The 26,664-nt window shown below is 50.3% G+C and overlaps 4 protein-coding genes across 4 annotated transcripts; all 4 read left to right on the forward strand.

Moving 5' to 3' along the window:
• Positions 1–461: 461 nt before the first annotated feature.
• On the forward strand, positions 462–16,019 carry sidC (nonribosomal siderophore peptide synthase SidC; the record flags this gene model as incomplete). Its single annotated transcript, XM_061212770.1, has 6 exons — positions 462–4,746; positions 4,798–7,613; positions 7,687–8,886; positions 8,949–10,986; positions 11,042–15,786; positions 15,864–16,019. 6 exons carry the CDS (start codon positions 462–464, stop codon positions 16,017–16,019), a joined length of 15,240 nt encoding a protein of 5,079 aa, XP_061069791.1.
• Positions 16,020–17,938: 1,919 nt separating this feature from the next.
• N7525_003637 (tyrosine protein kinase SWE1) lies at positions 17,939–21,130 on the forward strand (the record flags this gene model as incomplete). The annotated part of the gene is made up of 1 exon (XM_002558912.2): positions 17,939–21,130. One exon carries the CDS (start codon positions 17,939–17,941, stop codon positions 21,128–21,130), a length of 3,192 nt encoding a protein of 1,063 aa, XP_002558958.1.
• A 1,265-nt stretch (positions 21,131–22,395) lies between these two features.
• N7525_003638 (putative mRNA splicing factor RNA helicase (Cdc28)) lies at positions 22,396–25,770 on the forward strand (the record flags this gene model as incomplete). The annotated part of the gene is made up of 1 exon (XM_002558911.2): positions 22,396–25,770. The coding sequence occupies one exon, from the start codon at positions 22,396–22,398 to the stop codon at positions 25,768–25,770; it is 3,375 nt and encodes a 1,124-aa protein (XP_002558957.2).
• Positions 25,771–26,094: 324 nt separating this feature from the next.
• On the forward strand, positions 26,095–26,457 carry N7525_003639 (cytochrome b5-like heme/steroid binding domain-containing protein; the record flags this gene model as incomplete). Its single annotated transcript, XM_002558910.1, has 2 exons — positions 26,095–26,271; positions 26,380–26,457. The coding sequence occupies 2 exons, from the start codon at positions 26,095–26,097 to the stop codon at positions 26,455–26,457; spliced, it is 255 nt and encodes an 84-aa protein (XP_002558956.1).
• Between the last annotated feature and the right edge of the window lie 207 nt (positions 26,458–26,664).

Consider the following 26,664-nt stretch of genomic DNA (forward strand, 5'->3'; position numbering starts at 1 on the left):
GAATATGGTCTGACCTTTCCAACGTTGTAATAATAAAAAATATGGAAGGATTAGTATTAAATAAGAAAATAATAGGCAGAGTCTGTAGAGTACATAGGTAATAAGGTACATAGGTAATACCTTCAAAATACATAATAAATAATATCGGAAATAATACATTCTCACCCACTTCGCTTTTCCGCGCTTGGCTCGCTGGAGATCATACAAAAATCTCATCTGTATGGATGTGCCCCTCGATTTGCTTTTTTCTTTTTGTTAAAACCCCGAAAATCCCCTTTCACCAAAATTGCTGGATGTGGGACTACTTTTTTTTTGGCGCGTTTGCCTGCATACGATCTTCTCCAGCCACTCACGTTGCACCTAATTAGATCGACTAAGCAGACTACCTAGGTACTAGGTATATACTTTACCTTGAATATGTATGAGTGAGAGGAGGGAAAAAAGAACAAACCACACAGGTCATGGACCGATTCACCCAGTTTCCCGCCGTCAATGACGATGGTGATGATGTTCACATCGTACCATGGCAGGTGGATGCCCAACTCCCATCGGAAATATTTGCTTTGTCATGGGCAGTCTTGCTACGCGCATTCACAACAGACGAGAACCCAGTCTTTTTATTGAATGGTGCGCCAGTCAAGGCAGATTTATCTGCCCAGACGGTTCAGCCAGCAGATCTGGCTCCCGTATCAGATCTCTCACTTAAACACACAGCCGTGGTGTTGGAAGATCCTTTGTGCAGTGATGTCGGACATGCCCCGACGTTGCAGTGGACCCTGGACCCCGCGACTCAGGTGGGAGTCCTGTGTGCGACCGGAGGCATGGACGCCGCTTTCCTGTACCAACTGGGCAACCAGCTGAAACAGATCGTGCAAGAGCAGGCTGCCCATAAAGGTATACAGGTGACATTGTCTGCCGCGGAGGTTCCTGATCTAGCAATTTCAAACACCTCACCCTCCACACTGCCAGGGCCTCAACTTCTACACGAGCTTGCCCTGTGCAAGCTCAACGATTCAAACAACGCCATTGAATTCCTCACTGCGGATGGACATGTTCGTTGCTTGTCATACCGTGATTTGGACCGGCTTTCCTCGGAGTTGGCGAGTAAAATTGCTCGCGCTTCGAGAACTTCGAAGGGCCTACAGAGGGTTGTGCCAGTACTTCTGCCCCAGTCTGTGGAATTATACATTTCGTGGCTGGCTATTCTCAAGTCCGGCGCAGCTTTCTGTCCCTTGAACACCGATGCACCAATAGATCGCATTGAGTTTATCCTGCAAGATGTGGCTGCATCTGTGGTGGTCACAAATGATGCTCTTGCAACAAGAGTACCGCCGAAAGAGCACATTTCTATCCTTACCGTGGACGGTCTTGAAACAAACACCGAAACCATAGAGCCATGCTCAGAAAACAGCACTTCCACTGACCTGGCATATGTCATGTACACATCAGGCTCTACGGGCCGCCCCAAAGGTGTCGGGGTGTCCCATCTTGCTGCCACCCAATCACTCCTTGCTCATGATGATTTGATACCCCATTTCAAGCGCTTTTTACAATTTGCATCTCCCACCTTTGATGTTTCCGTGTTTGAGGTTTTCTTCCCGATGATGCGAGGGTCAACCCTCATCGGCTCCGAGAGAGAGAATATGCTTCTTGATATTTCCCATGTGATGACTACGATGAGAGTCGACGCCGCCGAGTTGACCCCAACGGTAGCCGGAGAGTTGCTGCGCGTACGAGCCGCAGCTCCATCTCTCCAGGTGCTCCTCACTATTGGTGAAATGCTCACTAGACATGTGGTAGACGAGTTTGGCCAGTCTGAGGGCAGAGATGGCATTCTCCATGGGATGTACGGGCCTACCGAAGCAGCAATCCACTGTACCGCTGCCACCCATTTCAAGGCCAAGGATCGTGTCAATATGATTGGAAAGCCTTTTAAAACTGTTTCCGCATACATCATGCCACTCCCCTCTGACGACGATCTATCATCCATGCAACTTCACCCCCTTTCACTGGGCCAAGTCGGAGAGCTTGTGGTGGGCGGCCCTCAATTGGCAGACGGGTATATCAATCGACCTGAAGAAAATGCCAAGGCATTTATAGACAGTCCGGTGTATGGCCGCCTCTATCGCACGGGGGACAAAGCCCGTATACTCCCCACTGGAGAGATTGAGTGTTTCGGCCGAATTTCCAGCGGCCAGGTGAAGCTGCGAGGTCAGCGGATAGAGCTTGGCGAGATCGAGCATGTTATCACGAGAGCTTCCGGTGTCCGCAGTGCTGTAACCATAGTCATCGACGGCAATTTGGTTGCATTTGTTCTGGTCACCGACAAGGTAACGACAGACAGCAGTCTCCGAGACGTCTGTCGTCGGCTGTTGCCTCGGTTCATGATTCCTGGCGAATTCGTACTCGTCGACCAATTCCCCCAACTTCCCTCGGGCAAGATCGACCGTAAAACATTAGAGGCAGATTTCATTCACCACCGAAGCACCGCTCAGGCTTTTGATGATCAACCCTGCCGAGACGAAAAAGAAGAGTCTATCATCTCAAGCGTGGCTGATGTGCTAGGCCGACGACTCTCGTCGACGGAGAGCCTAGCAGCAGCAGGGCTTGATTCGCTAGCAGCAATCCGTCTCGCGTCCCATCTATTGGATGCAGGAATTCGCTTAGGTGTGGCTACCCTTTTGGAGGCAGACTCAGTGGACGGGATCTGGCAGCTTGCCACCAGCCTTGAAGCTGCGAGCCCGACTGATGGTACACAAGCGGCTCTGCAAACTATTCTACAACTTGTTTTAGATGCAGGCGCAGCAAGGGTCGACTCACTGGGTTTGAGCGAACAGGTTTCGGACATCGTACCGTGTAGCCATATCCAACAGGCTATGATCTTGGAGACTGTTCGAGACGACCAGGCATACTGCAACTGGATTGAGCTGGAATTCGAGCCTTCGGTCAATTTAGCTTCGGTGAAAAATGCATTTGGTCAACTGGTGGACCACAACGAGATCCTGCGGTCTGGATTTGTGCAAATCGGCCTCAAAGATCACTCATATGGCCGCTTCACCTGGAATACCATTGACAAGCATATTTCCGTGAAACAAGAGCTTGACTACGATTTGGGCTTGAGTGCGGGTCACGATGTCTTGAACCCTTTCCGAGTCCAGATCAAAGAAGGGAAGGATCATCTCCGCGTGCTGGTGCATATCCATCATGCACTTTACGATGGATGGTCTTGGCAACTCATGATGAAGGACCTTAGAAGGATCCTGTCTGGAGAGGAGCTCACTTCTAAACCCCCATACAATGTGGTCGCAAACTTTTTCATTGAGCACAAACTGGGCAAATCGGCAACAGAGTCCTCAGCGTACTGGCGTGATCAACTACAGGGTCTTTATCCTACAACTTTCCCTACTTTCCATGGAAATGCAGATGTCGTACATGCTACCGACAGGGCTACTCATGTGCTGGATATCTCCGTATCAAAACTTAACGAGGTTTCCCAGCATCTTCGCGTGAGCCGGCAAACCATTTTCCAAGCCGCGTTTTGCTATATCCTTTCTTCCTACCTTGGAACCGGCGACGTTACCTTCGGGTCTGTCTTTTCAGGCAGGACTCTGCCCTTAAAGAGCATCGAGACTGTTCTCGGGCCTTGTATTAGAACGTTGCCTACACGCATGAACCTCGACAAAATGCAAGACGTGACTGATCTCCTCTTGGCTATCCAGAACACGAACCGCAAGTCAATCGAGCATGGCAGCCTTCCTCTTCAGGATATAAAGAAGGCTTCTGGTATTGATTTGAACCGCAGTCTCTTCGATACGGCGTTTGTGTGGCAGGAAAGCATTTGGTCAGATGATGAGCAGGGCTCGGTGTTCCGGGAGGTTGGGGCGGGCGAATTTCTAGAATTTGCGCTTTTGCTGGAGTTTGAGCCACGAGAAGAAAGCATCTTTGCCCGGATGACTTATCAAAAGTCGCTGTTACCATACGAGCAAGCTATGATACTTCTCAAGCAGATTGATTCCGTGGCCTCGATCTTGATCGAGAAGATTAAGCTTCCGCTCAGGGAGATTCGATCATATCTTCCCTCGTCCACGTTGTCTATTCAACAGGCAGCATCGTGCGAGCAGGTTGATCTGCCAAGTTTGACATCCAGCGTCGAGACGATTGCCTCTACAGACCCTGACCGGGTAGCGGTTGAGTTGATGCTTTGGAAGCCAGAAACTCCCGCTCCATTTGTCGAAAGCATGACCTACAGTCAACTAAACTCCCGAGCCAATGCCTTTGCACACCTTTTGCTCCATGTCGGAGTGACGAAAGACGATCTAATCGCCATTCATCTGACAACGTCCCTTGACTTTTATGTTGCTGTGCTGGGAGTTGCGAAGGCTGGTGCTGGTCTTCTCCTCATTCCCCAGGCCTCTGTGCAGAAAATTCATTCTATTCTCTCCGTGGCGAAATCCAAGTTCTGCATCGTCGACCACTTGACGGAAACGAATCATCGCCTGAATTCTTCGAAGTCCATCCAGCTGCTTCACCTCTCTTATTCGCTGGATGTTTATCATGAGTTTAATATTCCACATATTAATGAAGGGTCTGATGTTGCCTATGCTGAAGTGACGCTTACTGAGAATGACTTCACGGAGACCATCGTCATCTCGCGCCAAAACCTACAAAGCAATATCAAAGCCCTTGCAGACCTGTATCCATCGCAAACCCGGTCGAAAATGCTATCTTGTCTTCAAGGGTCAGGTAGTAAGTTTTCCAAATTTTGATGTCTAGGTTATCTCTCTAACAAAAACACAGCATCAATTTGCCAGACATTCTTCGCTTGGCACGTTGGCATGACATTGTGCTCAACTACAGACTTAATCATGAGGACTCGCATCGAGCAAGCTTGTAAAGATATGGAAATAACACACCTTCACTTGCCTCCCATGCTGGCCTCCCCTATTGATCCACAAGCCGTCCCCAGTGTGCAATACCTCCTCTCTTCGGGCGATGAAATGACTCCCAAGCTCCATCGCAACTGGGCCGGCAAAGGTCTTCACCAAGTATACAGCAGTCGCGCACTGGCTCACGCATGTACTCTCTGTCCCAATATGCAAGCAACGACCTATGTTCGAAACGTTGGTAGACCCTTGAAGAACACATCTGTGATGATCGTGGCAGATGGAGATTCACTAGGCCTTCTTCCACGCGGCGCCATTGGAGAGTTATGCTTTGGCGGAGATCAAGTTGGGCGCTGTCTACCTGACTTCGAGCCATCAGCGACTAGGCGATTCGTTGACCATCCTGAGCTCGGTCGGATCTATAGAACGGGTGACATGGGAAGACTTCTTCCTGATGGTACACTCATTCTTTCCCGAAGTCCTGGCCTTGCACAGCCGTATGGCCTGTCTACTGATCTTGATGAAGTTGATCGCGCTCTCATGTCTTTGGAAATGGTCCACGAATCAGTGAGCATGATTTTGGACGAACCAACATTGCGCCAGCAGAGATTGGCAGTATTTTGGGTTCCTTCAACGAAATACTCAGATTCTGTGCAAATCGAGGAAGCTACGAATGATCTTTTCAAGGAGCTCACCAAGAGACTGTCTCCTTCTAGCCTTCCGTCGCTTCTCGTTCTCGTAGAAGCGATAGATCTTACTAGGTCCTATGAGACTGACCATTTCATGTTGAGGCAACGGCTGGGACAGCTGACAACAAAAGACCTTACGATATTCTCGCCAAAGCTCAATGCCGATGATACTGGTGATAATTTCACTGAGCTTGAGAGGACCATCTGTAGTGCGCTATCCGCAGTTACTGGTACCGACCAAAGCAACATCCGCAAGCACGTGTCCTTCTACAGAATGGGTCTGGACTCTCTTTCTGCCATTTCCTTCTCGCGGAAGCTGTATGAGTCTGGATGTGGAAGGATTGCTGTGTCCACAATCTTGTGCCATAGCTCTATTGCTCAGCTTTCAGCTGTCATTCCTGCCACGATCAACGAGAATCAGCCCGGACAGGCTGTGGTGCCCGCACCACCAACTGTGTTCGATGAAGCATTCACTCATCAGGTAGAAGATGAGTTCAAAGCTGCAGCTGTACCAGTTCAGAGCATTTACCCTTGCACTCCACTCCAGGAGGCTATGCTTGCAGCTGAGTCTAGTGGTCATTCAGCTTATTTCAATCACCTCTTGCTTCTTCTGCACACCGATGCTCAGGATATGAGAGCAGCATGGGCCAAGATGATGCAAAGACAAGGCATTCTTAGAACTTGTTTCATGCAAACTCATGACAAGCGGTTTGCATATGTTCAGGTTGTACTGGATACATCGGTCTTACCGTGGTCTCATATTGAAACCTCTTCTTCTGAACTTGAGAATGTCATCAAGGAGAGCAAGTCCAAATTTGAGGGCCTTTCTCCTGTCAACGGCCAGCTGCCCTACTCGTTGACTTTGATAACCGACTCCACTGCGCAGAAGACACATCTTCTGCTGTCCATTCATCATGCATTGTATGACGGAGAAGGTATCGCCCAGTTGTTACAAGAGCTCCAGCTGTTGCTTTCAAACCAAGCATTGCCAACAACCGCTCCATTCCGCAACTTCATCGATTACATGACCTCTGTTGATTATGGCTCGTCGGACGAATACTGGGACCAGTACTTGTCAGGTGTTTCACCGACCCTTATTCCCACGCCCGAGCCTGTAGCCCATGCAGACAAGTTGGCATCACAGCAGATCCATACATCCCTAAATGGATCTTTCATATCATTCAAGCAACAATGCAAAGACCTCTCTGTGACTCCGTTGAACATCTTCCACGCTGCATGGGCCAGAATCCTCTCTCTGTACACTGATTCCTCCGACGTCTGCTTCGGCAATGTCTTCAGCTGCCGAACTGTTCCCTTGGATGGCGTAGATCGGATAGTTGGCCCTTGCTTCAACACACTTCCAATTCGAACTAAGTTCTCCTCGACCGCAACAAATATTGACATCATTAACTTGTCCCAAAAGAGCAATAACGACATTTTGCCTCACCAACTCAGTCCTTTACGGCGTATTCAACGGCGTGTTCTTGGTGATGGCTCTCGCCTCTTTGACACGCTGGTCATCTTCCAGAACAGAAGTGCAGATCTTGACCGCAATATCTGGGAACTTCTTCAGGACGAAGGAAACATGGGATTCCCCTTAATTTGTGAGATCGTCCCCGACGAGTCAATCGACAGCATCCGTGTCTGCCTCCACTTCCAAGTATCCCATGTCTCGCAAGCTGTGGCTGAGAACATCGCGCGGGACTTTGTGGCCCTTGTTGGACACATCACTCAGTACCCGTCTGCTCAGGCATCCGATAAGCGACTATTTGAGACAGACATTCCTCGGGTCTTTGAACAGAAGGTGCCCAAAATGACAGAATCTGTTCATTTCCTGACCGAACCTCGGCAAAAGCGCCCATGGTCCTACCAAGAGGAGATTGTTCGCGACCTTCTTTGCAAATTTTCCAATGTCGACTCGGATAATGTGCTCCAGGATACGACGATCTTTCAACTTGGCCTGGATAGTATCAATGCTGTGCAGGTATCGGCGAAGCTGCGTGGGTTAGGGTATAATATCTCATCTGGTGATATTCTCGAGGTATGTCATGTCATATCCGCGGGGGTTGATTGTCAACCATGAATTCTGTTAATAACTTACTGACTTATATCAGGCTGCTTCTATTGACCAAATTGCTTCTCTTCTTACTTCCAGCTCCAAGGTTGTCGAGGAAATCGAGTTTGACTTTGAACTTTTCCAAACCCATCATTTACAATCTGTCTGCGAACAACTTGAGATTTCTTCGCAAATGGTGCAATCTCTTCGCCCTTGTACGCCAGTTCAGAATGGAATGCTGGCGATGTTCACGAATTCACATGGTGAAGTGTACTTCAACAGAATGGGCTTGAGATTCTCCGTTCCTCTGGACAAGAGGATTTTGAAAGAAGCATGGTCTAAAGTCATGGCTCAGCATGAGATGCTTCGAACAGGCTTCGTGCAATTGCGCGATCAGCAGAATCCTTTTGCTATGATAACTTACCATGACAACAGCAAACTACCATGGTGCGAGACCACGACCCCCATGGCAGACACCCCTGGTGTTCAAGAAAAGCATGCTTTGGAAAATCTCCACCAACCCCCATGGAGCATTGAAGTAGAGGCAGGTGATAACACCAGTATGATGCATTTTTCTGCATTGCACGCTATTTACGATGCTCAGTCTCTGGCTACCATATTTGCAGACGTCAGGTCAGCATATGAAGGGAAGGCTCTGTCTATGCCGGCGCCGGTAACCAATACTCTCGGCCCTATCCTTCTTGAAAGCAAGAGCCAGAGCGAATCCGCGCAATACTTCTGGAAGGAACTGGTCCCAGAAGTGCAACCCTCCAAATTCCCCGACTTGCATCCCATCCGCACAAACGAGCGAACATTACTCACCACCTCCATCCGTTGCGCACAGTCTCGCAAGGCCCTTGAAGATGCCTGTCGAGAGATCGGCGTTACACTACAGGCAGCGGGGCAAACCGCATGGGCCCGCTTGCTCTCTGCATATACAGGCGAGTCCAACGTCACTTTTGGGACTGTGCTTTCTGGTAGAAACTTATCTGCCGCTGCTCAACATGCGGTATTCCCGTGTTTGGTCACAGTGCCAACGCCCATGCGTATTGAGGGTTCCAACCGACAGCTTTTGGACCGTACACTGAAGCGAAATGCTTTATTGGTGAAGAATCAGTTCGCACCTCTGTCACATATCCAGCGTTGGCTAGGCAGCGATGAGCCACTATTCGATACGCTGTTTGTCTATCAGAAGTTTACTTTGGATGCTGTTGGTACCGATGGGTGGGATATCATTGACGAGGAGACGAATATTGATGTAAGTAGAACAAGCAGACAGAATACTCCGCGGCTTTGCAGGTTTTGACTAACATTATGCAGTATCCTCTTTCTATCGAGTTGATTCCACAATCGACAGATCTTCAGATTTCACTGAGCTACCGGGGAGATCTCGTCCCTGCGGAGCAAGCAACGATTCTCTTGAGTCAGTATGACAAAATTTTGCAGGATACTGTCTTCCGTCCAGATGCCAGTTCCGCCGATTACGAGTCCGTGGGTAGTAGTCTGCTATCCATTACCCCTGCGAAAGAAGCCCCAATTCCTACTACGGTGTCTTTGCTGCACCAATTCGTCGAAACGAACGCGCTCAGGATCCCCGACAGGATTGCGTTCGAATTTGCTTTCGGTAACACTGCAGACAATCTCCAGAAGAAGTCTTGGACTTACCGCAAGTTTAATGAATGCGGCAATCAAATTGCACATCTCCTGCAGGCAAAGGGAGCCGTTCCTGGTGGAATTGTGGGAATATGCTTTGACAAGTGCCCTGAAGCCTCCATGGCGATTCTGGGTATCATGAAAGCTGGATGTGCATATTTGGCTATTGACCCTGGTGCCCCTATCTCTCGTAAGCAGTTCATGTTAGAGGACTCCGGTACCAAGATCCTGCTTTGCAATCAATTGAAGATGGCCGAACTGGAGGGTCTGCCAGATATTGACATCCAGGCACTTGATGAGCCTGGGCTGTTTGATGGAGTTTCAACAGGTGACATCTCACTTTCCCGTTCTATTCAGCCAGATGATACTTGTTATTGTCTGTACACCTCCGGTACAACCGGAACACCGAAAGGCTGCGAGATCACGCACGATAATGCTGTGCAAGCAATGCTGGCATTCCAACGATTGTTCGCAGGACACTGGGATGAAGAGTCTCGGTGGTTACAATTTGCCTCCTTCCATTTCGACGTCAGCGTTTTGGAACAGTACTGGAGCTGGAGTGTTGGAATTTGCGTCACTTCCTGTCCGCGAGATCTGCTGTTTGAGGATCTCACTGGAACAATACAGAAGCTTCAAATTACGCATATCGACCTGACGCCCAGTCTGGCCAGACTAGTCCATCCCGACGAAGTTCCGTCCCTTTGTCGGGGAGTCTTCGTCACCGGCGGAGAGGCTTTGAAACAAGAAATCCTCGATGCCTGGGGCAGACATGGTGTTATTTACAATGGATACGGGCCTACTGAAGTTACTATCGGATGCACCATGCTCCCACGGATGTCTGTCAACGACAAAGCCTCAAACATCGGGCCCCAGTTCGATAATGTAGGGTCATATGTCTTCAGCCCCGGCACCACGACACCAGTCCTACGCGGCAGTATAGGCGAACTCTGCGTCTCGGGGCCTCTCGTTGGAAAAGGCTACCTGAACCGAGCCGACCTCACCAAAGAACGGTTCCAAGAGCTCCCCAAATTCGGCGATCGCATCTATCGCACAGGTGATCTCGTGAGGATTTTGTACGATGGAAGCTTCCAGTTCCTTGGTCGTATTGATGACCAGGTCAAGCTCCGTGGACAGCGACTTGAAATTGGAGAAATTAACGAGGTCATCAAACAAGCAACGCCTGGATTGAACGAAGTCGCTACCCTAGTGATCACGCACCCCAAACAGTCGAAGGACCAACTTGTCTCTTTTTTTACGACTGTCGCTGCAGATAGGAAATCTCGTGCTGTCGACGTCAGGGTCCGATCATCAAAAGATGATCGCGCCCTACTGTCGAAGATCAAGGGCGCTTGCCGCACTCATCTTCCCGGGTATATGGTGCCTACACATATCATCCCGATGACCCGCTTCCCACTTTCTGCCAATAACAAGGTTGATATGAAAGTCTTGAAGGGTACCTATCAGGAGTTTTCTCTGGAGGATATTCAGAAATTGGGCTCGATGAGTGTTGGCCAGCCTACTGACAGTGTCCAGGAACAGAAGATCATTTCTGTTTTGGCGAGGTTTATTGGTTCTTCTGCAGAGAAGATTTCGCCATGGTCCAGTATCTACGAGCTTGGCCTGGATTCTATATCTGTTATTGCGTTCTCGAGATGTCTCCGGGAGGCTGGCTTTTCTCAGGCTCAGCCATCGATCGTCATGAAGTGTAAGTCTGACATTCCAAGTGCTGGCTGAGAATATACTTGACTAACGATGTCTAGATCCTACAATTTCTGGCATGGCTTCGGCTCTACAGGTGCCTATGTCGTCTTCTGTCTCTGGGGATACCCTCCAAAGAAATTCCAAGCAACGCATCGAGGCTTTCGCCCACAAGAACTCCCACGCTATCGTCGAGCATATCGGAGCCATCGATGCTGACGTTGAAACCATTGCGCCCTGCACTCCGCTCCAGGAAGGTATCATATACCACTACCTGTCTAGCAGCACGCCATTGTACTGCTCATCTTTCACTTTCGAGCTCGACCCTTCGGTCAATCTCGAGGATTTGCGCGCAGCTTGGAGTCAGGCCCAGAAAGACGTTCAGATGCTGCGTGTCAGGTTTTCGCCATCCCCGGATGGCTACGCCCAAGCTGTCATGAAGAAAGAAGCCCTCCCGTGGTTCCTTGCTACCGCCGGCACCAACGAGGAGATTGATGACTTGCGCAAACAACGACACCAACACTGGACCACCCAGCTCGACAGTCTTTCATCAAATCTGTGGGAAGTCGGAGTCATTTCTTCCCCCGAAACATCGGTGATGTGTCTGAACATCTTCCATGCTCTCTATGATGGAAACAGCCTGGTCCTGCTCCTCGAATCGGTTGCCCGAAATTATCTCGGCCAGAGCAACAGTTCACAGTCAATCCCGGAGTTCACTGATGTATTGCACTTCGGTCCCCTTTGTAAAGATCCTGCAGCAGAGGCATTCTGGAAAGAGCATCTTGTTGGCTGTCGTGATCGAGCCTTCGCCGAGAACGGCCAAGCAAATAGCTCGCCAGTTTTGCTCAAAGTTCAAATGAATGCGACGAATCAGGTCGACCATCTTTGCCAGTCGCTCAATGTCACACAGCAAGCTGTTCTCCATGCCTGCTGGCTTCTCACTCTCCAGGAGCAATACTCATTCGTGCCACCACTTGGTATCATTGCCTCAGGCAGGACAATCGATATACCAGGCATTGGCGACGTTATTGGGCCACTGTTTAATACGATCCCCAGCAACGTCCAGCTGGATGGCTTGGAGTCTTGGTCTGATATTGCTCAGCGCTGCCATGACTACCATGTGTCCATGATTCCTTTTCAAAACACTGCTCTGCGGGACATTGTGAAATGGCTCGGAAAAAGTTCCGATGAGCGACTCTTCAACTCTTTGTTTGTCTTCCAGAGGGAAGATGATACCCACGAATCGTCCACAAAAGGTCTTTGGCGTACACTCGACTCAGAGGCCCAGCATGAGTACCCTCTGGCCTTTGAAGTTGTGCGCAATGGCAAGCAATATCTGACAGCCACCATTGCCGCAAAGAGCCATGTGGTATCGTTGGAGGACGCTCAGCAGATGTTATCTACGTTTGAACGAATACTTTCTGGGTTTGCGCAAGACCCCAGGCACAAAGAGTTGCCCAAGATAAACCGGGTGCCTCTCACTCAGACTGTGACGAATGGCGAAGTCAACGGTCACTACGAATCTCCGAGAACATTAGAACAAACAAATGGTGAATATACCAATGGCTCTTTGTTTGAATGGACTTCCCAGGCTTCCACAATCCGCAACGTCATCGAAACCCTTGCAGAAGTGGAACCGCAATCCATCAGCGAGAACACGTCAATCTTTGAAGTTGGACTTGATAGCATCGATGCAATCAAAATCTCCTCTCGGTTGAGCAAGGCCGGAATCAAACTTCCCGTTAGCTCCATCATGCGCCATCGTACAGTGAAGGCCATGAGCGAGCAACTCTCAATGACAAGTAGCCATACAAAAGATGCGGCATTGCCATTGCTCAATCAGCTAGAGAAATCATTGGCCAAGTTTATCGGTGCTGAAGGTCTTCTCCCGCCGAGCGCGACTCGAATCCTACCAGCTACACCCATCCAAGAAGCTATGGTAGCAGAAATGTCTGCCTCCGGTTACAAGCATTACTACAGCCACGAAATCCTCGAGCTTGAGCCAGATGTGGACATTGAAAAGATGGAGCGGGCATGGAGAGCTGTCGTTAGGGCCCACCCTATACTTCGTACTTCGTTCGTTGAAGTCTGGGATCCGCAGATTCCTGTTTCGTATGCCCAAATAGTTCATGACGAGGATCATATTGACCTTCAGACTGTCTATTTGCACGGAGTCTCCGTGGAATCCATTATAGAGACTCAGCGTTCAAGGGCACGCCAAGAACTGATAAGCAGCCCTTTGCTATCTATTGCCATTGCAGTGGATGGAGCTAGGCGATACGTCGTTTTGTCAATTGCGCATGCTCTTTATGATGGCTGGTCAATCAACCTACTTCATGAAGATATCGCAAGGTCTTATGCTGGTGCAGAGTGCTCCCGCCCGCCGGTTGATGACATTCTCGAGCAAATTATTTCCTCATCTGGCCAGGAAGCACTCAGGTTCTGGCGAGCAACGCTATCTAATTTCGCTCCGGTATCTTTCGCGTCTATGGAGCATGCTGACAATGCGTCGACTGTCGTTCGCCGAGCAGAACAATCGTTATCTGTGCCACTGTCCAAAGCGGAGGCGTTCTGCAAACGCCATAGCATTACTCTCCAGGCACTTCTCGTCAGCTGTTGGTCTCTTGTCCTTGCCACGCATGTCAAGAAGCTAGACGTTGGATTTGGGCTTGTCCTTTCTGGTCGGAACGTGGCTGACTCTGAGCATGTGATGTTCCCGACCATGAACACTGTCGCCATGCGAGTTATTCTTCATGGGACGCGCGTAGAATTGGTGAAGTATGTACAGGAGGCTCTCCTAGCCATGTCTGAACATCAGCATTTCCCGCTTCGGCGCGCCAGACCAGATACGGGATCGCGGGCGTTGTTTGATACGCTTTTCATGTATCAGAAGAGGCCGGTAGAGAATATCCAGGCCCAGCCTGGCCAGGCTTTGTATAGATCTATTGGTGGAACAGCCGATGTTGAATACCCTGTTTGCGCTGAAGTAGAAGGTGTCGGGGAGGATTTGGTTGGACGAGTTGCTTGTCGTGGGAATGTTGTTGGAGATCAAGACACACTTGCGCTCTTGGGGCAGATGGGCGATATACTTTCGTCTATCATTGATGATCCATCTGAACAGACTGTCGAATTCACCAGCGAAGGAGTGAAGGTTTGTGGGAGCGCGGCTTTCCAGGATGAGTTGGGACAAGATATCAAGACTGATGCAGAGCCCCGGGCACTCAGTCACGCACAATGGTTGCCCATTGAGTCAAAGATCCGCAAGGTTCTTTCCATTGCATCCGGAGTACCTGAAAGCTCCATTGAGAAGAGCTCCACAATTTTCGAGCTTGGTCTGGACAGCATCAGCGCCATCAAGGTGGCTGCGCTCCTGAAGAAACAGTCCGTCAAGCTTGCAGTCAGTGACATGCTTCGGGCTGGTACCATCGAGAACATGGCCAAGGCAGCCAACAGCAACCAGACGGAGTTCTTACTCACAAATATATCGAGCATTCTCCACGAATCACTCAATGGTACTAATGTAGCGGAACTGCTACGGTCGCACGGTATTGATTCGCAACGGGTGCGAAAGGTGTTCCCCGCAACTGCAGGACAGGTCTATTTCCTCTCAATGCACGCCGTGAATCCCCGGGTATTCTACCCTGAGTTCTACTATGTGGCATCACGGAAATTGAGCCCTGAAGTACTTGATCGGGCCTGGGCTCGGGTCATAGACCAAACCCCAATGCTTCGAACAGCATTCGTTCCCACTTCTGGCTCTCCGCTATTGCCCTATATGCAGATCGAGTTTGAGGCTGTGAACATCCCTGTGATCTGGCATTCCAAGTTTGATCGGCATCTTGTTTCAAGAAGTCTCAAGCAAGAATTTGGGGCAGTGCCGGTCGCACTGCATGCCTGTCAAACGAACAAGGGAACGGCGCTTATTCTGCAAATCCACCATGCACTGTACGACGCTGTCAGTCTACCCCATATCTTAGACAGACTTGTTACACACTGCAGTCAAGAGGAGGTTGCCAGGCCAAACCCCGACCTTGAACTCTCACAGCTCGTGACATTCCAGCATGTTCATTCGCCCGTGGATGTCCGGCGGCAATTCTGGCAAAAGTATCTAGGCCAAATGCCAACAGCGGTAAAACGAGGGGATGGCTTTGGCTCTGTGCAACATCACTACCGGCCGGGTCTGGTTTCGAATATGACTAGTGTCGAAAAGGTTGCTAAGCGCCAGGGCCTTAGCATTCAGACCGTCTTTTTGGCTGTCTATGCTCGAGTGCATTTGCAGGAATTGGATGCAGCTGAAACCATAGATGACGCAGGGTCTCGCAGGCGGTTAACTGTTGGACTGTACCTTGCCAATCGATCTCATTCCATCGAGGGTCTCGCCGAGTCAATGGTTCCCACCGTTAACATTGTTCCACTACGACTGGACGACAAACTCAGCGATTCCAACGACACCCTCCTTGACGCCGCCCGCAGAATCCAAACTGAGATCAACAAGATCAGCCGACCAGAATACTCGGGTGTGTCTCTCCTGGAAATTGCCGAATGGACGGGCGTCCGAATCGACACCTGCGTCAATTTTCTGCGACTCCCTGAGCAAGAATTGAAAGCACCCAGCAACGGTGACCAAGTAAAGTTTGCTCTCACAGCAATTCAACGCGAGGAGTTTGAAGATCTTAGCGGGGCCGCCCCAGTTTCGGAAAAAGACTCAATTCCGATTAATGGCAATGGCGTGGCGCCACCGGGTGCAGCCGAGACGAGCCCGGGCCTCGAACATCCAAGCGCCTCAACGGCTCAAAACATCTTCCTGGTAAGTGGGCGAATGCACATCACTTCTGCATGTTACCAGGGTGATTGAGCCTTATGCGATTGCTTACATTTCAACAGCCTATGATCGACGTGGAAGCCGCCATCCGTAATGGTCGGTTAGACTTTGGGCTCTTCGCACCGGAATCCCGTCTGGACCGAGACACAGCGGAGAGTGTGATCGGCGCTATGCGACGGGAGATGTCTGCATTGGTGACAGATTTTGAATTGATATAGAATGTCTAGTGATGCTAGGGATGGAAGAGAGGGGAGGGGAAAGAGTATCCGGGGTGATTGTACGGAGTACGGAGATTGGAGTATGGAGTACGGAATATCATAGATTAGGTTTTCGTTTCTTTTCTTTTTATTTTCATGTGGATAATTTGCTATTTTGTTTTCTGCTATATTTCGCTATTCTCGCTATTCTCTACTATTGCTGATCATACTCGGTGCATATGAGGCGTTGGATGTGTATAGTTTTTTCCCGAATTATCGAAAGCCATGTGATTTGACGAGTGACGGCGGGACCCACGGACCGGGACGGGCCCGTTAGATCTTTTGGGACTGCACTATGTTGTAGATAGAAGATGGAAGATATAAGGGCATTATGTTATATGCATTGTAGTATACAAGAAACATACTTTATATTGTATATGGGTATAGGTACACTATAAACCAGGTCTTTTCTTTCCTTTTTTTTTTATACAAGATATTGGTTTGGCGCCAATAAGAGTCAGTAGCTTTCTGTCATTCCTCCGAGAATACTGATGAATCAGATGAATCAGATGTGGACTTCAGAAGAGGCAGTGCGAGTGGGCTCATGGTGGCACTTAAGCAAGGGGGGATTTCGCGTGGCCTATCGCCAGTTGGAACTGCCTTTTTTTTTTTTTTTTTTTTTTTTTTTTTTTTTGCATTTCCTCTTTTTCAATTTTTATTCTTTCAAGGTACATATGTAACACAGGGAACTAAAAATAATAATCACATTGTACATATGTATGTTGCACCTTGAATTAAGAAGAAAAAAGAAAAGAAAAAAACAGAACTGGGGTATTTGGTAAAAGTACGGAGTACCCCTCCCTTTGTTTATTGGAGTGGCGTTGGGGGTCCGTGCGAGTGGAAGACGCGCAGTTTTTCTCAACTCCTCCGTGTAGTTTCTTTTAGTTTCTTTTATTTCTTGTGAAGAGTGAAATTATGTAGGTTGAGTTTGAATTAGAAATTTTTTTTTTAAATATAAATCCTCAAATTAGAGGGTAATATTGAGGCTAATATGTTATGTTTTGCTTATTTTGTATCCTATTTATTGCTTACTTAATATTTGTTTATGTCACAATCACGCGTCACCCTAATCCACATCGGGCATCGAACGATCAACAACGCGACTGCGCGTTAATCGGTTTGGACTTTATTTCTATAACCTCAACACCTGAACACTCGAACACTTGAATACGAACATTTGAACATTTGAACATTTTCTTTCTTTTTTAAACATTCTTAATATCCTCAAAGTTTCAAACCAACTCTCGGTCCCCGGTCCTCGGACACGGTCACATACCAATACCCAACCCCTCCTCGATTCCGCCCTTTCGCCCTCGTGGGCTGACCTCACCTTTTGTATTGGGGGCCCTACCCCTTGCGACCTTCTTTTTTTTTTCCTTTGGAAGGAAAAGATTCCGACACCCTTGACACTACCTTTCCAAGAGTGTAAACCAAAAAGTGAAACATTCCACACATATCGCGCAACTCTTGTTATCTTTGGGTATCAACCCCCATCAAGGTGAAACAGCGCAGACAGGCACGCGTTGTGTTTGTCCAGGGAGAAGTTGAATTCCCTTGGAGTCCGCAATGGAAGTGGTGTGAGTCAGTTGTGAACTTGCCAATCGCACCTGCCAACATTTGGGAAACATTCCATCGTGCCTTCCTTTGAAATCGGATATCATATATCGAATATCTCTGATATCCTTGGCTTCCTCTCTTGCCCTTTCTGGACGCGTTGTTGATTTGAACGCGTCAACAATTGGAACCCTTGGGAAGCTCTCTGAACCTTTGACGAATTTCCTCGGGGGTATCTAGATCTCTTAAGATATCCAGAGCGCATTTAGTTGTGACGCGCTCTTCATTCTGGACTTGCGCGGTGCGTCTTGACACATTCCCCCGCGATGGTTGCGACCTTTTCGCCGCACCGGGACTCCGGTGGCACACTTCATCTGCCATCGCACTCGGGAATCCATCACGTTGACGCCAGCTCTGCGATCCGCCAACTGAGACGCTCACTTTCGCGCTCCCCCTCAAAGAGTTCAAACTTCTTTCTCAACCCACGTACTCATTCCCCTTCTAAATCTGCCTACATCTCTTCTCCCTTGTCGCCTTCACGGCGCGCTTCGCAGAACAATTTTGTTCTCTTCCCATCTCACCAATCTCATCAGTCGCCTCTCGCTGTGCCTTACCCTCCCAGCGCGAAGATTAGTAGGCCGGCTATGCGTCGACGCACATCACCCCGCAGTCCGGCCAAACGCGCTTTAAGTGTTTCGACTGATGGTGGTAACGCGACTCCAACCCAACCCGCCTCTTTGCCCTCTGGTGAAGAAAATGACTTGACTCTCGACGACCTTGTCGCGCCAAAGCAAAGTACTACCCCAGACAGTCCTTGTTTTATTAACACTCCTTCTGCCCCTTTGGGCGAATCGACTTTTGCGCCGCGACCAACGTTGTCGCGCATTGAAAAACGACGTAGTGGGACCTTTGGTAGCTTTGCGACTGGCAGTCCCTTGAAGCGCAGCGACGGGATTATGAACTTGGACCAAGCATCGCGAGGCAGCCCCTCTGCAAAGCGACGCAGCGTGCACACTCCCAACTGCTCAGCCGAATTTAGCATTTTCGACAACGAAGTTGGGAATACGACCCCAGAGGGCTCTCCGACGCGCAACGAAATTCCCTCGTTCCCAACGCCTGTCCAGCCACACAGTCCATTTGCGACAATCCCTAAGCGCTCATCTTCTCTACGACGCTCGACCCTACAGCAGCGCGGCGATCGACCGCTCTTTGGGCGACCCAGGGCCGTGGATGATTCAACCGACGCATCACCACCTGAGACGCCATTGTCTGTTAGGCCGCGAATGTCATTTGATAGCAGCCTATTCCAGCCAGGCAGCGAAAACATTTTCTCTCCTAGGCCTCCGGCCAGCCCTCTTTTCAACTCCCCCGTCAATCCTCCCGCCAACCCCACCGCCAACCCCACCGCCAACACTACTCAACCCCCTCGGCCTACTGCTCATCCTCTCTCTCGCACTATTACTCAGTCCTCTTCTGGATCTAGTATTGAGGATTCCCCCACCCATGAACCAGCTCACAAGCCCGAGGGCCGACGACCAATGTTCAACTTCTCCAAGTCTCTGCCCGCCGGGGCTACTCGTCCTGCCCCCGTGAGTCGGATCGCACGAGAAGACACAGCAGAGACGTTTGCTACCCCGGATAACTTCAGGCTAGTGAAGCCTCTACCCGCGGCATTCATGTCCACTGGTCTTATCTCCAAGAAAAACCGCAATGCGGAGGAGAATTCCGGATTTAACAAGAACATGCCCGACACACCATGCAAGCGGCCTGTTAACCTTTTCACTGCGGGTCCAAACCCCACGGACCGATTGTTTGACAAGTCACGTCTGGTTCATCAATCAGATGCGGTCTCCGCCTCTCCATTTAACCCACCTACTACCTCGCGCCCCAAGCCAAGTCCCTTCGCTCGAGGCATGGGAATCTTCGGTAGCAGCTTTAATCGGCCCGAGGCCTCGCGGCGTGGAAGTTTCGCCAGCATTGATGGAGATGAACTGATCCTCGCCCAATCGCCTTCTTCCCGATACGACAGCCAGCCTCTAAATGACGACTTTCCTCCCACGCCCACTAAACAGCCATTCCTCCCCTCTCGCACCTACCCTCCCGCCACTTCTCAAATCGCATCTCTGGAACGACTATCCGAGACAGCGAGTCCGCTGCATGAGAAGTTTCTGCAGGCGTCTCCTCACACTCCCCGCGACCACTACTTCCCTCCCGACCCGAGTGGCTTATCGATCTCCGTGCCAAGTGATCATCAATATGTGCAGGAGCATGATCTTCCAGCTACTCCAACTGGACCGCGAGACTCTTGGTCATCATTCCGACGGCCCAGTCTCCAAATCAGCGGCTACCATGTTCCAGATGTGGACCCGACTCTGACATCCCGCTTTGAGAATGTGGAGCTTATTGGAACTGGCGAGTTCTCTCAGGTATTCCGTGTCGCGCAGCCTCATGACGCATCCTTCCCATCTGTCTTCTCTCTTCCGTCAAGCGAACCAAAATCGCCGACATCCCTCCCCCATCGGGTGTGGGCTGTGAAGAAGAGCAAGCAGCCTTATCTGGGATTGAAGGATCGCGAACGCCGTATCCGCGAAGTCGAGGTTCTCAAGGCTTTGACCAAATGTGACCATGTTATCTCCTTTATGGACAGCTGGGAGAACAATGGCCATCTGTACATTCAAACGGAGTTCTGTGAAGAGGGTAGCCTGGATGGCTTCTTGGCCCAAGCCGGACTTAAGGCCCGACTTGATGACTTCCGTATCTGGAAGATTCTGCTCGAAATGTCTCTGGGGCTGAAGCAGATCCATGACGAGGGATTCATACATCTGGACCTGAAGCCTGCTAATATTCTGGTCACCTTTGAGGGTACTTTGAAGATTGGTGACTTTGGCATGGCGACCCGATGGCCTGCGGAGGATGGTATTGAGGGCGAAGGGGACCGCGAATACATTGGACCAGAGATTCTTATGGGCCAATTTGACAAGCCCGCCGATATTTTCTCACTTGGTCTCATCATTTTTGAGATCGCCGGCAATGTGGAACTTCCCGACAATGGAGTATCTTGGCAGAAGCTCCGCAACGGCGACATGAGCGATGTGCCCAGCCTTACCTGGAGCTCGGAGACCAGCATCTTCCGCGATGCCACTGGAAACCCTATCTCTGAAGGGTCGTCTTTCGAGGACCTTTGTACATCCGATCTGGGTGACAACGAATTCGGCGATGATTTCTTGACAAGTCGTCAGCTGAGCAACCCCAAACCACAACGACTCGCACGAAGCGGGGAGTTGATTGATCCACCCAGCTTTATGGTCGATGCCAACCACCCACAGGCATTGGACGGCATTGTTCGATGGATGATCTCCCCCGAACCTCAGAACCGTCCCACGGCCGACCAGATCCTGGAAACTTATGGAGTGCAATTTATTAACCAACGACGCCGCGCCGGCGCCACCGTCTTCGAGGGTAACTGGGGCCCCGCTGACGAGATCTTGGCCGAAGATGCCGAAATGATCGACGTGTAATTTAATATCCCTTTTACTATTGTGCATACGGAGGGTGTTCCATGCTTGTTTTTTTCTTTTCCTTCTTTTCCTTTGTCACCTCTTCCCGGCGTTCCAACCTTGGGAGCATTTCTCTTTTTTGTCCCATCTTTGATGCCATGTTTTCACGTCACGACATTATCCCCCCTCCACCCCATGCTTCAACGGTTTGAGGCTGGGGTTTTCTGTTGCGGGCTGGGCTTTGGGGCGTTTTCGATCCATCTGGTTTGGATCTGGGCGTTACCTTGAGCAATTCACGGATACCACGACTGGAGTTTGCAAAGGGTTCTTTACCCTGTTTCACGGATCTCTTTTTTCTTTTTCCTTTGTACGATTCAATACCTAGCGTTACGAGATGCCAGAAATGTACCAACTTCGCAGGGTGCTTGCTTCTGGAAATGGTCAAGGCCATTCTGGGATTCTGCTGTATTCGTTCCAACATATCACTTATCGTCTTGTCCTCGGAATCAAACCGAGGCGATTATTCTTTCCAGGGCTGATATCTGGTCGGACGGCATGCCTGGTTGGCTTGGAAACATCACTGCTATCTTTGCTTCTTTTCTTTTGCTTTTTTCTTTTTCCTGATGATCAATGTGTGCCCTCTGGGCAGTGATGAACCCCCCTATCCATTTTCTTTGAGCGTGATCTCTGCTAGTTTGGTGTCTATGGTTGACTACCTGGGTTCCATGTCTGTGTAGCAATTGTGAAATTACGAACGAAATGATATCCTACGAACATTTTCAACTGTAGATCTTATTCGAGGTTGTATGTTGTAACTTAGTAAACCAGGTTGCGTCTCCCCATGTGGTTATGTATACTATTGCTATAGGATGTATTCAATGTTCCAATTGAGTTTGAGGCATGGTTTTATTTATAAGCAGTAAGGATAATCCTAGGGCTTTAGAGTCAGTCTATTTGCTTTGAAATAATATTAATGATGTTATATTTCAGCTAATTCATTTTGGATATCTCTTGAATGTTACGTCCCTGGGATACACTCGGCTCCAAAATATATTTCTTGCCACCGGATTTCTTGGCACAAACTTCTAAACTTCTCCAACTTCTTCCCTTTACTCTCTCCAACTTACCCTGCTGCTTGTCTCTCTTACTGTTGAGCTCAGTTTATTACTCTACTGTGCAACATGCGCTACCTCTAAGTCTCACAATACACCTTACCTCTCCACAAGAAGCTCCCTGTACATCAACCTCGCAATTCCTTCCCATAATAACAGTCCCTATCACGCACCATGGACAATAAAGATTTCGTGTCAGACAATCTCCTCCGCCTAACGGGCGCGTCAGAGCCCACCGTCGTCGATTTCGTGCTCGCGACCGCCAGCTCGGCCAAGTCAACATCCTCCCTCCAAGATACCCTTGTGTCCTTCCTGGACGGCATAAATACTAGCCCAGCAGAAATTGGTGCTTTTGCTCGGGACCTCCATGCCCGCATGGGGAAGGGCGCGCAACCCAGCGCGTCTGCCTCCAAACCCGCGACGAGCAAGGCAACTTCGCAAAAGAAGTACCGCTTGGTAGACATGGGCGAAGACCAACCAGAATCTATCCCATCGCTAGGACCAGCCAACGTTGAAGCAGATCGGGAGCGACGGACAAGACGGGGGAGAGACAGCGACAAGGACAAGACTAGCAGCAAGCGACATTCTGAGCCTCGGAGTCGCGGGGAAAAGGATGACAGCCGAAAGCGAGACCGGAGCCGCGATGCAGAGAGCCGCGACCGGCCACGGACGAGAAAACTCCGCAAGAAGGGCTCTCAAGACTTCGAGGATCGATGGGGCGACGAAGAGATCCTCGAAGACGAGATGTACCCGGAGGAATTCGAAGAATCCCCCTCGAAGCGCACGCGGCTCGACGATGGTTCCGCGTCTCCTCTCGCGTCACCGGCCGACGATATCGATATCGACCCAAAGACCAAGCAAGAGATCGAGCGCCAACGAGACCTTCGTGAACGAGACGAGTTTGCCAAACGACTGGCCAATAAGGAGAGTAGCAAGTCGAAGAAGATTGTTGAGGATCGGACGCGCGACGGCGAGGCTGCACGGCGGCGTGCACTGGGCGATGATGCCAGCGCGCGGGCTTCGATGATGCCCGATCTGCGAGAAAGGTCTCGACAGGAATACTTGAAGAAGCGTGAGACAGAACGGTTAGCACTGCTGCGGCGCCAGGTTGTAGAGGAGGCCACGGAGTTGCGTGAGAACCCAAATCTGTCTCGGAAAGAGAAGGAAGAGTTTGCGCGCAACCGAGAGGTCCTTCGTCTCGCTGAGGAGCGGCTTCGGATCGACGATCACCGTGATGGTTACCAGATGCCATCTGACTATATTACGGAGAAGGGGAAGATCGACCGAAAAAAGAAGGAAGAGGCTCTGTACAAGCGGTACGTCGAGCGCGATGAGCTGGGCCAGGAGCGCTTTGTCACAGAGCACGAGGAGTGGGAGCTGGAGCAGGCGGCCAAGGCCAAGGCACAGATCAAAAAGGCCGAGTTTGTGGACGAGGGGAACTATGAGTATGTCTTCGACGATTCACAGCAGATCAACTTTGTTATGGATGCCAAACTCGAGGGCACGCAAAAGCCAATGACGAAGGAACAGCTGCGGTTCAAGGAGCAGGTCGATGCAGCGGAGAAGAAAGCCCTCTCAATGGAGGAAACCCGCAAGAGCTTGCCCATCTACCAATTCCGCGATCAGATCATACAGGCTGTGGCTGATCATCAAGTTTTGATCATCGTTGGTGAAACTGGTTCCGGAAAAACCACACAGATCCCGCAATACCTCCACGAGGCCGGTTATACTAAGGATGGCCTGAAGATCGGTTGCACGCAGCCACGACGAGTGGCTGCCATGAGTGTTGCTGCTCGAGTGGCGGATGAAATGGGCACGAAGATCGGAAATGAAGTTGGTTATGCCATCCGATTTGAAGACAACACCAGCGACAAAACCATTCTCAAGTATATGACCGATGGAATGTTACTACGAGAACTGTTGACAGAGCCGGACCTGAGCCAGTACTCGGCCTTGATGATTGACGAGGCGCACGAACGAACGGTGCCGACAGATATTGCTTGTGGTCTGCTCAAGGATATTGCCAAGGCACGGCCCGATCTGAAGCTGCTCATTTCCTCGGCGACGATGGATGCGCAGAAGTTCCAGAAGTATTTCGACGATGCTCCCATTTTCAATATTCCTGGTCGCCGATACCCCGTCGACGTACACTACACATCACAACCTGAAGCCAACTACCTTGCCGCAGCCATCACAACAGTCTTCCAGATCCACGTCACGCAGGGCCCTGGAGATATCTTGGTCTTCTTGACTGGACAAGAAGAAATTGAGGCGGCCGAGCAAAGTTTACAGGAAACGGCTCGAAAACTTGGGAGTAAGATTCCGGAAATGATTATTGCTCCTATCTACGCCAATCTGCCGTCCGAACTGCAGACTAAGATTTTCGAGCCTACTCCGCCCAAGGCACGAAAAGTGGTGCTTGCCACTAACATCGCCGAGACTAGTTTGACTATCGATGGTATTGTCTACGTGATTGATCCCGGATTCGTCAAGGAGAACGTGTTCAACCCACGCACTGGGATGGAGAGCTTGGTTGTGACGCCGTGTTCGCGTGCCTCGGCCAACCAGCGAGCCGGACGTGCCGGACGTGTCGGGCCGGGCAAGTGTTTCCGCCTGTATACCAAGTGGGCGTACTATAACGAGCTGGAAGAGAACACCACCCCGGAGATTCAACGTACCAACTTGAACGCAGTGATTCTGATGCTGAAGTCGCTGGGCATCGACCAGTTACTCGACTTCGACTTCATGGATCCACCACCGGCAGAGACCATCATCCGCGCTCTGGAGCAACTGTACGCACTCGGGGCACTCAACGACCGAGGCGAGCTGACCAAGGTCGGCCGGCAGATGGCCGAGTTCCCCACGGACCCGATGCTCGCCAAGGCGATCCTTGCCGCCGACAAATACGGATGTGTAGAAGAAGTGCTGTCGATCGTGTCGATGCTCGGCGAAGGCAGTGCACTCTTCTTCCGACCTAAGGACAAGAAGATCCACGCGGACAGTGCGCGCAACCGGTTCACCATCAAAGACGGCGGTGACCATCTGACGCTACTGAACGTCTGGAACCAATGGGTCGACTCGGACTTCAGCACGATCTGGGCGAAAGAGAACTTCCTGCAGCAGCGCAGTTTGACGCGGGCGCGCGATGTGCGCGACCAGCTCGCGAAACTGTGCGACCGCGTCGAGGTCGCCGTCAGTACCTGTGGGTCTACGAATCTTCAGCCGATCCAGAAGGCCATCACGGCTGGGTTCTTCCCTAATGCGGCACGACTCCAGCGCGGCGGTGACAGTTACCGCACGATTAAGACTGGACAGTCGGTGTACTTGCATCCGTCCAGTACGCTTATGGAGGTTAACCCTCGCTGGGTCATCTACTTTGAGCTGGTGCTTACCAGCAAGGAGTACATGCGCAGTAATATGCCGCTGCAGCCGGAGTGGCTGGTTGAGGTTGCGCCGCATTACTATAAAAAGAAGGACTTGGAGACTCTGGGTTTGGACCGCAAGGTGACGAAGGGGCAGGGGGTGGCTGGTGAGAAGAGTCGGGAGTAGATGGGACATACGGGAATGTACAGATGGAACTATGGAAACATGAAATATGTTTGGATTAGCTGAGTATGTACAACATATACCTACCTACCTATGTAGGGTGAATAGCCTCAATATCTAGTAAAAATAGACACCTCAGGCTCCAACTCCTCTAGCCAATCACCGCCCGGGCAATTCAAACCGCGGCAAATCAGCCGAACCTCGGTTTCTCCGCTTTCCCCCAGACTCTCTCGGGAGGTTTTATATACGTCACGTCCACTTCTTGTTTTCCCTCTTCTACCTCTTCCACCTTTTCCACCTCTCGAACTTCTCAATCGATCCTCAAAAATGTCCAAGACATTCACCCCCGCCGAAGTGGCCTCCCACAAGACCCCCGATCAGGGCCTCTACATCATCGTCGATAACAGTGTCTTCGATGTAACCAAGTTTGTCGACGAGCACCCCGGCGGCGCAAAGATCCTCAAGCGTGTAGCAGGCAAAGATGCCTCAAAGCAGTTCTGGAAGGTAAATATCCCCCTTCTGCTTCTTCTTTCTCTTCAAAACCAACATGTTATTGTTATGATCGGCTATCGGCCGAGTCGGCTATTGAAAGCATGCGACTAACACCGCTAGTATCACAACGAATCTGTGCTGAAGAAGTACTCGCCCAAGCTGAAGATTGGCGAAGTCAAGGATGCGGCGAAGCTGTGAACAGTATATTGGGAAAAACGAAGGAAAATATTAGACACTTGAGTGTTTGGTTCTGGGAGGATCAGCCCAGTGCGGGAAATCCCCGGTCAACTGCACGGAGAAATATCACGATGTTGTATTTACACCGCTAGCGAACGTTATACCCGCGATTCGAGTTTGGTCTTTTTGATTTGTGAATACTATCTTACTACCCGGGACATGAATAGA

This window comes from Penicillium rubens, assembly GCF_028828025.1.
Source record: "Penicillium rubens strain IBT 27055 chromosome Unknown utg000002l_segment0_segment0, whole genome shotgun sequence".
Lineage (NCBI taxonomy): Eukaryota > Fungi > Ascomycota > Eurotiomycetes > Eurotiales > Aspergillaceae > Penicillium > Penicillium rubens.